The sequence below is a fragment of the Myotis myotis genome, unplaced genomic scaffold (assembly GCF_014108235.1).
Source record: "Myotis myotis isolate mMyoMyo1 unplaced genomic scaffold, mMyoMyo1.p scaffold_m19_p_38, whole genome shotgun sequence".
NCBI lineage: Eukaryota > Metazoa > Chordata > Mammalia > Chiroptera > Vespertilionidae > Myotis > Myotis myotis.
This window is the reverse complement of record NW_023416344.1, coordinates 685,180-696,013: the sequence shown is the minus strand read 5'-3', so window position 1 is coordinate 696,013 and position 10,834 is coordinate 685,180. Positions and strand designations below refer to the sequence as shown.

The following is a 10,834-nucleotide window of genomic DNA, read 5'->3' as shown; positions in this document are numbered from 1 at the left end:
GGCCTTCTGTGGGGCGGGGCTTAAGGGCGGGCGTCCGGCCGGTACGCGGAACGGGGGGATCGGTGCCGCCTGCGCCGTGGCGTGGCTTGTTCTGTGGGGCGGGGCCTTGGTGGGACGGACCTAACATGGGGTGGAGCTTCACGTGGGGCGGGGCTCAGATTGGGTGGCGGGGCCGGTCTTAGCCGAGGATGGACGGCCCTGGGCCCGGGCGCGGTCTCGCGCGGGGCGGGGCCTGCGGTCGGGCGTGGCTCCAGGGCGGGGACTGGCGGGGCATGGCTGCGGGCGCCGACGGGCGGGGCCTGCTCGCGCGCTGCGCGGGCTCAGCCGCCCGCGGGGAGCTCCACTCGGGATCCGGTCCGAGGAGGCGGCTCCGGCCTGGCGGGCGGGCTCCGCCCTCCGGGTCGCGCGCCCGCTCCGCTCAATTCCCAGAGCCTGGGTCGCGGTTCCCAGCAGTGGCGGCTCCGCTCCGGGCTCGGCTCTGTGCGCGGGGCCTGGGCGGGCGGGCGGCGGCGGCGGCGGATCGCAGGGCGGGCGGCGGCCTGGGCCCGCCGAGCCATGGCGGCTCCCGAGCCTGCGCCCAGGCGGGGCCGGGAGCGGGAGCGGGAGGAGGAGAGCGAAGACGAGAGCGACATCCTGGAAGAGAGCCCGTGCGGCCGCTGGCAGAAGCGGCGGGAGCAGGTGGGCACCACGGGGACGGGTCGGGGGGTCGCTGGGGGAGCAGGAGACCCGAAACCTCTCCGCAGCCTCGAGGGGGCGACCCCGTTCGTGCACCCCTTTGGCCTGGGCCCGCGCCCTGGAGAGGAACCCCGATCCCTACGGGCCAGCCTAGCAGAGCCACTTCCCCAGGCCCCTGGGACCAGCCACCAGCCTCCGGGGACCTGCTCGGCGCCCTGAACCTGCTCCAAACCCCTCAGCCCTGCCCCTGGGTGCCCTCAGCCCCCCCCCCCCCAGCGGGCCAGGCCCGCCTCTGGGCTGGGCCGTGGGAAGGGTGTGAGCGGAGCCCCAGCCCCGCCGCCTCCCCGACACCCCCCCCCCAGGTGAACCAGGGCAACATGCCCGGCGTGCAGAGCACCTTCCTGGCCATGGACACGGAGGAGGGCGTGGAGGTGGTGTGGAACGAGCTGCGCTTCAGCGACAGGAAGGCCTTCTCTGCCCACGAGGTGAGGCCTGTGGCTTCCCCCGCACCCACCGCTGGTGGCCACCTCGTGACCGCACCCCCACGCCTCCCAGGAGAAGATCCAGACCATGTTTGAGCAGCTGGTGCTGGTGGACCACCCCAACATCGTGAAGCTGCACAAGTACTGGCTGGACGCCTCCGAGGCCCGCGCGAGGGTGAGCGGCCGGCGGGAGCGGGCGCGGTGCGGCGCGGCGGGTGGGGCGCCCGTGGGCACCGGCGCCCGCAGCTGGCGGAGCCCGATACCGTCCGCCCGGCAGGTTATCTTCATCACGGAGTATGTGTCGTCGGGCAGCCTCAAGCAGTTCCTCAAAAAGACCAAGAAGAACCACAAGGCCATGAACGCGCGGGTATGGGGAGCGGGGAGCGGGCGGGGCGGCAGCGGGGGAAGGGTGGGGTCGGGACGGGCGGGGAGAGGGGCGGCTTCGGGAGCAGGAACAGGGTTGAGCCGGGGCAGGGGTCGCGGTGGGGGCCCTGCAGGCCCAGCCGCCTCTCCCCGCCCGTCCGACCCACGGATGCGCCCGCCCGCCGCCAGGCCTGGAAGCGCTGGTGCACGCAGATCCTGTCGGCGCTCAGGTGAGGCTGGGCCGCCCGCGCCCCTGCCCCTGCCCCGCCCGCCTCCTCCCCGCGCCCCTGACCCGCTCTCCGCTCCCCGGCCGGCAGCTTCCTGCACGCCTGCAGCCCCCCCATCATCCACGGGAACCTGACGAGCGACACCATCTTCATCCAGCACAACGGCCTCATCAAGATCGGCTCCGGTGCGGGCAGGTCGGGGCGGAGCGGGGACCTGCGGGCCGAGGCCGGCCGCCCGCAGCCCCACCCCGCTGACCCCGCTCTTTCTCCCCCGCGCCCGCGCAGTGTGGCACCGCATCTTCTCCAACGGTGCGTGGGGGCCCTCGGGGATGGAGGGCCGCGGAGAGGGCGGGTCTGCTCATCTCCGCGCCCCTCCTAGCGCTCCCGGACGACCTCCGAAGCCCCATCCGCGCGGAGCGGGAGGAACTGCGGAACCTGCACTTCTTCCCCCCGGAGTACGGAGGTGAGTCCGCTCCGCGAGGCCGCCCCCCCCACCCCCCCACCCCCCGCCGCAGCCGCCCGCCCCGCCCCACAGCCGCCTGACACGCTGTCCCGCTCTCAGAGGTTGCTGACCGCACCGCCGTGGACATCTTCTCCTTTGGGATGTGCGCGCTGGAGGTACCGCCATGGCCGCCTGGCCTCTGCCCAGCTGCCCGCCCCATCTCCCCTGGCACTCCGCCCACCTGACCAGCCCCGCCCTCAGATGGCCGTGCTGGAGATCCAGGCCAACGGGGACACCCGGGTCACCGAGGAGGCCATCGCGCGGGCCAGGCACTCCCTGAGCGACCCCAACATGCGGGTAAGCAGTGCTCCCGCCCCCCAAGGGGGTCTGGTGCCAGGTTTGGGGCAGGCCTGGGGGTGCGTGGGTCAGGGCTGCCGGGGCGCCCACCAGGAGGGCCTTACCTGAGTAGGTGTTGAGTTCCAGGCCTGAAGCCTCTAAGGGCACATCTTTTTTTTTTTTTTTTAATATATTTTTATTGATCTCAGAGAGGAAGGGAGAGAGAGTTAGAAACATCAACGATGAGAGAGAATCATGGACCGCTGCCTCCTGCATGCCCCCCACTGGGGATCAAGCCCACAACCCCAGCCGTGCCCTGACCAAGAATTGAACCTTGAACTGTGACCTCCTGGTTCATAGGTCCACGGCTCAACCACTGAGCCACTATGGCCCGGCTGGCCTCTTTTTTTTTTTTTAAGGGCACATCATTAGGTCAGGGAAACCAGAGACATAGTGGGTGAGTACTGTTGTGATGCCCATTTTATAGATAAAGAAACTGGGGCTCAGAGAGGCTCCCGAGTGAGCAGTGGACCCAGTGTTTGCACCTGGTCTGCCTGGCTCCACGTTGTTGCCTTTAAGCCTTTGTGTGGGCAGCTGGGTGGGCAGACGGAGCCTGGGATGGAGGTTCACCCACAGCCTCTGGCCGGAGTCTGGGAATCTATCTGGCTTAAGCACACGGCCTCTGGGGATGGGAGAGGGAAGTGATGGGGCCTGGATGGGGCTGGCGGGGAGGTGGAGCCAAGACAGACAAGAGAGGCAGGCAGTGCAAGGCATGGATGGGGGGCAGGGACCTTTCAAGGTCATCTCCAGCAGGCGGGCTGGCCAAGGTGGGTGGGTTCATGCCAGGCCATGTGACCTGCTTGGGGGGGCGTGGCGGGCTGATCTGCCCGCCCTCCTGCAGACTTCCTCTGTGAATCCGACTACAGTGCTCCCGGCCCCCCACCCTCACCCCGCACCAGGTTTTTGTGAGTTTGAGGGAAGTTAGGGACCCAGGGCCTGGCTGTCCTGTTTGTAGGATCAGGTCCTGGCGGCTAGCAGGATGCCTCCCCCTGTGCACATCATGAAGGCTCCAGGGGGGGACCCTTGCGGTCTGGGGGCCTCAGGGCCTCCTCTCCTCACACAGTGGGGCCAGCGCAGAGAAACTCCATGCACCGCGGCCTCTTCTCTCCTTGCCCCCAGGAGTTCATCCTCTCCTGCCTGGCGCGGGACCCCGCCCACAGGCCCTCTGCCCACAACCTCCTCTTCCACCGCGTGCTCTTCGAGGTGCACTCGCTGAAGCTCCTGGCAGCTCACTGCTTCATCCAGCACCAGTGTAAGGGCGGGAGGGGGGGAGGGGGGGTCAGGGCCCGGGGTGGGGATGAGGAAGGGCGCCTGCAGGACCCTGGCTCCAGCTCTGTCCCCTGAGTGCTCCTCTGGCCTGCAGACCTCATGCCTGAGAACGTGGTGGAGGAGAAGACCAAGTCCATGGACATGCACGCGGTGCTGGCCGAGATCTGCCGGCCCCCCCGGCCCCCCCTGCAGTGGCGGTGAGCGGCCGCTGCCCCGGGCCTCGCTTCTCCATCTGGCTGGCCCCACTCCGTCCTGCCCCCGGGCCAGGCGGGCTGGCCAGCCGCCCTCATGTGCTTCTCACGCCCGTGCCAGGTACTCGGAGGTCTCCTGCATGGAGCTGGACAAATTCCTAGAGGACGTCAGGTGAGAGCTGGCGTGAGGCGGTGGGCAGGCGGCTGCCAGGCCCGAGCCCCCAGTCATCCCCGCTGTGTCTCCAGAAACGGTATCTACCCTCTGATGAACTTTGCTGCTGCTCGGCCCCTGGGGCTGCCCCGCGTGCTAGCCCCGCCCCCAGAGGAGGCCCAGAAGGCCAAGACCCCCACTCCAGAGCCCTTTGACTCAGAGACCAGAAAGGTGAGCCCCCACCCTGCTGGGCACTGCCAGGCGGGTGCCCCGCACGCGGCTGGGCCTGGAGTGTCCCCAGCCTCACTCTCCACACTGCTGGAAACCAGGGCCGGGCCGACCCCTCTGTGGAGTTGGGGGTGTTAAGAGAAGCTGGGGTACCCCCTTTCCCAGAGACTCCTTGCCCCTACAGACACCCCTCTCCCACCTCTTGCTGCCTGTGTCCTAAGAGCTGGCCCTGCTCCAGGAGCCCTTGTCGGGGAATCTCACCTGCCCCCGCCCCTCTGAAGCCGCCCCCTTGGCTTGCTGACTCCCTGACGTTGTTGTCCTGGTGCCCCCCACGCCCCCCTCGGCATCATGTTTTCCTGGCCCCTCCTCCTGCCTGGCTCCCTCCCTGCTTCCATGTCCATAACCCCTGGTTCCAGAGCCTCTGGCTTTGCCCTTGTGGGTATCTCCATGGTCACTGCCCTGCTCCGGGCACCTCTGTTCCCTACCTGGATGCCCCCCTGCCCCCCTCCCCGCTGGCCTCCTTCCTCTTGGCTCCCCTCCACACCGCAGCCAGAAGTCATGTCCCAACAGCCAGCGCTGCCCAGAGCCCGTGGGGCCCTCAGCGGGGCCTGGCCCTGCTCGTTTCCTGTGCTCTGACCTCTGCTTGCCCAGCCCCCTCTGCCCAGCTGTTCCCTGCACCTGTGCAAACCCTCGCACACCCTCGGGAGCGGTGCGTCCAGTCCCGGCCCAGGCCTCTCCCTCTGGGCCCCTTGGAGGTGCATCCGCTCTTGCTCCTCAGTTGCTAAGTCTGAGCCTTCGTGGGTGACCTTGGGCCCCCACCGCCCCCAGGTGATCCAGATGCAGTGTAACCTGGAGAGGAGCGAGGACAAGGCGCGCTGGCATGTGAGCGGGGTGGGGGCGGGGGCCCAGGATGGGGGTGGGGCTGGGAGTGGGGGGCCCAGGCTGGGGGGCGGGGCGGGGGCGGGCCAGAGCTGACCTTGCCTCTCGCCTCCCCAGCTCACGCTGCTGCTCGTGCTGGAGGACCGGCTGCACCGGCAGCTCACTTACGACCTGCTCCCAAGTAAGTGGACATGCGCCCCACGCGGCCGGGATCCGCCCCGCCCCGCCCCGCCCCGCCTGCAGTGGCGGGAGCAGCCACTGCTCCTGCTTTTTCTGTGCCCCTGACCTTACACCTGCCCCCTTGGCCTCTGCACAGCGGACAGCGCCCAGGACCTGGCAGCAGAGCTGGTGCACTATGGCTTCCTGCACGAGGTGCGGGCCGCTTGGCCAGGTGGGGAGGGAGGGGAGGGGAGAAGAAGGGAGGGGGCCGGTCCCCTATGCCGACCTCCCGCCCTGCAGGACGACCGGACCAAGCTGGCCGCCTTCCTGGAAAGCACCTTCCTCAAGTACCGCGGAGCCCAGTGACGCACAGGGATTCAGGGCGCCAGGGCCTGGGACCAGTGGCCTGGACGAGGGCCCTCCCTCCGCCGGGCAGCTGCTGAGAGTCCCTGACCGTGGGGATGGGGGCTGAGCCCACCGGCGGGGAGGGGGGCCGTGATGAGGCCACGCCCATTCCTGGAACCAGGATCCCCTCACCCCACCTGCCTCCCCAGCTCACCATTCCTTCCCATGACCCCACCCTCCAAGCTGTGGGTCAGTGGCAAGGGTGCCCTTGAGGGGTGCACCACAGACCCACAGGGAGCGCCCACCTCCAGTCAATGGTCCGGCACCTGCAGCATCGGGCAGGGTGCAGGGCCCCCACCTGGCGGGAGGAGCAGCCAGAGACACCCAGCCCCCAGCACCACGTGGTTCTGGCGCCCCATCCCACCTCCAGCGCAGCCGCTCCGGAACCCTCTCTGAGCTTGCACGGCTCTGAGGCTGGGCCCTGCAGCCCCTGCAAAGGGCTCTTTTCTCTCCCACCTTCCCTGGCCTAGAGGGGTCAGGTCAGACTCCTCTGCCCCTCACGGTGCCTCCTTCAAACTCACCCCCCAGGGGCCTCCCCCACCCCCGTCCTGCCCACCGCCACCACCCCCATTGCCCTGGACTGGCTTCTCTCGGGCCCCCTCCTCTGTTCTCAGATGTAAACACTGACCATTCACACTGCATGCGTGCACGTACACGTAGTGCATTCAGGGTTCCTTTTAGGCGTTTCAGAGGCCAACCCGGGGAAGCTCCCACCGACCAGGTGCCTGTTGCTGCTACAAGAATCACCCAGACTTCGTGGCTACAACCCACCCAGGTGGTTCTGTTTCTGTATGTCGGACGTCTGGCCCAGGTCTCGCCTGCCCACAGCCGAGGCACCCCCAGAGCACGTCTTCCTGGAGGTTCCGGGGAGGACCGGGTTCTCTTCCCTCAGGCCGGGGTTTGGCTTGCGGGGTGAGGCGTGCACACGCTGGGCGCTTGGCAGGCATTCATTTCCTCGCAGTGGCAGGGCCAAGGCCCCGTGCCTGGCTGGCTGTGACCTGCAGGCCGAGCTCAGCTTCCAGGGGCTGCCACATTCCTTGGCTCGTGGCCCCAGCCTCCACCTCCAAAGCCAGAAACAGCGGCCAAGTCTTTCTCGTGAACCACCTGTCTGGTTTTCTGCAGCCAGGGAAGCTCCATGTAATTAGGCTGAGTCCCCCGGACAGCCTCCCCATCTCCAGGTCCTTCTGCCGTGGGCAGGAGCATCCACAGGGGCCGGGGATTAGGGCACAGGCATCTTTGCGGGGAGGGGAGAGTCATTATTCCACCTGCCGCGTCGCCCGAACCAAAGCCCAAGACAAAACCAACCAAGGCACATCCAAGACATTAAGTGTACAGATACGGTGGTTCTCGAGTCATAAACATTTCACTCCGCAAAACTATTTGAATTCTCACACCTTTCACCCTGAAATTACAAATCTAAAATAACTTACATGCCTAGTTGGAAACCCTGATGCTAAGCTGTCTGATCCACATCATCTTAAACAGTTTGATGTCAAAGGAGTAACAGATTGTACCAGCGATTAAACCGGACGCGGACTCCCCTTACTGCCACTGCGTCCTTTAATCAAGCCTACGTTGAGGTTTTCGTTTTAACGTTTATCAAAGTTATACGCATATTATTTTAAAAGGTAAAGTGGTTTTTTTAGACGAATAATAAACAAACAATAAACGTCGTCTCCGGCCCTGATCCTTTCCAGGGTCACTCTTAGCTGCATCTCCTGTCATTTAAAATCCAGGTCCCACCAAACCACAGGCCTTTTGACTGCGTTTGTGTGCGTGTTCACATTCGGTGTCCCCTGGCCCACCACCATCCCAGAGTGAAGAGTATTCTTACAGCGTCATCACCACAGGCCCCGGCAGAGAACAAGGCGTCCTGGGGTTGTATTTGCTTTTCTTGCACAACTTTTGGTTTCCCCTGGAGCTAATAATTGCCTCTCTGGTTTGTTTACTTGGTTCTGTGCATGTCTCAATTCACCCTTACATCCTCCTGCGGGAGGGGGGCCTTCCCTCAGTTTGGGGGACCCCTGACCTAAGTGCCTACTCGGTCTCACCTCCCCCCGGAGCCCCGCCCTGCCCACGCCGCCCCAGGCTGCTTGTCCTTGGGCGCAGCTGCCAGCAGGGCCTGCTCCTGCCTTGGCTCCTGGCGCTCCCCTGGCCTCTGGATACCAGCCTTCCTCCGCTCGTTTGCCCTGTTCGGGGAAGAACATCCTCCCGGTTTCCCAAGAGGATGCACGGGAAGTGGGGGGTCTTGGCCTGTTCCTATGGGACTCACATCTGCGCGTCAGGGTGGCCAGGTACAAAGGCTGGCGAGGTTGGCCATTTCTTCCCAAGACGTGGAAGGTATATTTTCTTCTGGCCCCAGAAGTCGGTGCCTTCCTGACTTCTGACCCTTTGCTTATTTGCTCTCTTCCATCGTGTCAAGAGATTCCCAACCTTTCGATTCTAGAACATTTTTTACACGTTTATTTATTTCTCCCCTCTCCCTAGTGTCTGGAACTCTTGTCATGTAGATGTTGGGCTTGTCTTTTGAAAGGCATGAGAGGTGGTGGTCAGGGGTCCGGGAGTTGTTCCTCTGTGTCCTGCCCTGGGACGTTGGTCTGTGCTTCCGTTGCCTCCTCTGCAAACACGGGGTCATAGTGCCCACTCCAGGGCTGCTGCACGGGTCCCACGAGGTGAGGGTGTCATGAGAACAGCATTCAGCCACAAGCCTCTGACTGCTGCATTACATACCCATTTCATAGGGGAGCTGCCATCAGCGTGTGGGTGCTTGTGGCTCCCCGAGCCCCTCCCCCGCCCCCCCCTCCCCCTATTATGGAGGCCTGAGGTGTCTGGCCTGGTCTAAACTCTGGACAGTGCTGACCAGCATGGTAATGATCGCATTTTCTGTTTTCGAGCTACCTAGTTTGTTGCTATGCATTCTGGAAGGTTTCAGCTTTACCTATTTTTATTGATTTCAGAGAGGAAAGGAAAGGAATGAGAGAGAGAGAAACATCAATGATGGGAGAGAATCATGGATCGGCTGCCTCCTGCACGCTCCCCACTGGGGATCGAGCCCACAACCGGGACGTGCCCTGACCAGAATGGAACCGTGCCTGCCTGGTGCATGGGTCGCTGCTCCACCACAGCCGCGCCGGCCGGGCTCGGCTGCATCTTTCAACCCTTCTATTGAACTGTTGGCTTTCCTCTCGCGTTTCATTTGCAAGCTCTCTTTCTCATTTGCTGAATGTCCTTCTTTATAGCCTCTTGTTGTTTTTGGATGCAACACCTCTCCAGTATCTCTGTGGCTGTAATTTTAGCTTTTCTTCTTCTTCTTGCTTTATTGTCTCTGTTCCTTCTGAGTCCCCTTTCCTTCGTCGTTTTCCTCTTCCTCGGGTGCTGGTGATCCTGGGCTGCCCGGTTGCATTTAGGAGGGAGACATTCTGAGCTGAGACCATGCATCTAGCCAGGTCACTCCCCTGGGCACCCCCCGCCCCCCAGCTGTCAATCTTTTCTCCTGAGCTGGGAGCTGATGCAGAGGGGCTCTCCTCTCTGAGGACCCGAGTGGCACCTGGTGAAAGGGCAGGGGTCTCACTCACTCCCCCACTTCCACAGCAGGGCCTGCCCCTGGCCAGCCCAGAGCTCCTCTGCTAGAGCTCAGAGCTCGTACTCCTGCTGAGAGGGACAGAGGTCTGGGGCCTCCTCCTTTACCCACTGTGCTGTCAAGGACGCCTTGGACACAACTGTAGTCCCCCCAACCCACCCCCTGCCCACTGTCCCCCAGCTCCACAAGATCCCGCCTCCTGTCTTCATGGGTTCCTGCCTTTGTCGAATTCGACCCCCATCCTTTCAGAGGGAGGACGATGCGGGACGTATTCCGCCACATTTAACTAGCCGCTGCCTCTGTTTCATGCTGATCTCTCCCAGGGTTGAGAAGGGGAAGAAGCTGTTGTGTCAGGGAGGCTGAAGTTGCTGGGCTCACAGCCGTGGTTTCTTTAGGTAGAGTCTTGGTACTGGCCTGGGCAGCTCCAGCCAGGGAGGGGCGCCTTGGGCCTTTAACAATCAGCGGAGGGACTAAGGAATCTGGGTGCATGCCCTTGGGGGGCGGAGGGGAGAGGGGCTGCACATCACTGAGCTTACAACGCCATTGCCATCGCCGTAAGATGCATTCTGAGCGGGAGCTCACGATTGGATTCCCCGTCAGGGCATGTGCCCAGCTGCAGGCTCCATCCCCAGTGGGGGGCGCGCAGGAGGCAGCCCATCAGTGATTCATCACTGATGTTTCTGTCTCTCTTCCTCTCTGACATCAACAAAACATATATATATATATATTTTAATATATTTTATTGATTTTTTACAGAGAGGAAGGGAGAGAGATAGTCAGAAACATCGATGAGAGAGAAACATCGATCAGCTGCCTCCTGCACACCCCCCACCGGGGATGTGCCCGCAACCCAGGTACATGCCCTTGACCGGAATCGAACCTGGGACCCTTGAGTCCGCAGGCCGACGCTCTATCGACTGAGCCAAACCGGTTAGGGCAACAAAACATATACATTGTTTAAAACGATGCACCACTGGCTTATGAGACCCTGGAATGAGCAAACGTCGCCCATTCAGTGCGGACACACCGCCCGCTGGTAGGCGCATGCGGACTTCAGGTGTTGGGATGCGACGGTGCATCTCGAAATTTGCCTGCGAAATAGAGCGATTTTGTTACCACTCTCGTCGGTTTGGGCGACTGGGACTCCTGCAGCCCTGCGGGGCGCCCGGCCGTCCGGCCCGGTCTCGGGTACCAGCGGCGGACGGCACCCCGTGTTTCTGTAACGGAGGCCGGACCCGGAGCAGCGGGGCTGATTGGACAGAGGAGTCCTCGGCCCGCCGCGCGCGCGCCCGCGACGCCAGCGCCCCGCCCTGGGCCCGCCCCTTCCGTCGGCCCCGCCCCTTCCTCCGGCTCCGCCCCACTCCGGAAGCGCGAGCCTTTTTCCTTC

The 10,834-nt window shown here is 63.9% G+C and overlaps 1 protein-coding gene across 1 annotated transcript; it reads left to right on the top strand.

Annotated features, from left to right (window-relative positions):
• The first annotated feature begins 300 nt into the window (after positions 1–300).
• On the top strand, positions 301–7,575 carry NRBP2 (nuclear receptor binding protein 2). The gene is made up of 18 exons (XM_036303758.1): positions 301–678; positions 1,038–1,160; positions 1,231–1,332; positions 1,435–1,524; positions 1,710–1,750; positions 1,838–1,932; positions 2,033–2,056; positions 2,127–2,210; positions 2,310–2,365; positions 2,451–2,546; positions 3,705–3,837; positions 3,949–4,051; positions 4,167–4,217; positions 4,292–4,427; positions 5,253–5,306; positions 5,421–5,484; positions 5,620–5,675; positions 5,763–7,575. The coding sequence occupies exons 1-18, from the start codon at positions 556–558 to the stop codon at positions 5,826–5,828; spliced, it is 1,497 nt and encodes a 498-aa protein (XP_036159651.1). The 5' UTR covers positions 301–555; the 3' UTR covers positions 5,829–7,575.
• The last annotated feature ends 3,259 nt before the right edge of the window (positions 7,576–10,834 follow it).

Excerpts from the sequence above, each read along its gene's own strand:
- NRBP2 (XM_036303758.1), top strand. The coding sequence starts at position 556 with ATGGCGGCTCCCGAGCCTGCGCCCAGGCGGGGCCGGGAGCGGGAGCGG. Across the intron at positions 3,838-3,948 it reads CTGCTTCATCCAGCACCAGT|ACCTCATGCCTGAGAACGTG; the intron begins GTAAGGGCGGGA and ends TCTGGCCTGCAG. Across the intron at positions 4,218-4,291 it reads AAATTCCTAGAGGACGTCAG|AAACGGTATCTACCCTCTGA; the intron begins GTGAGAGCTGGC and ends CTGTGTCTCCAG.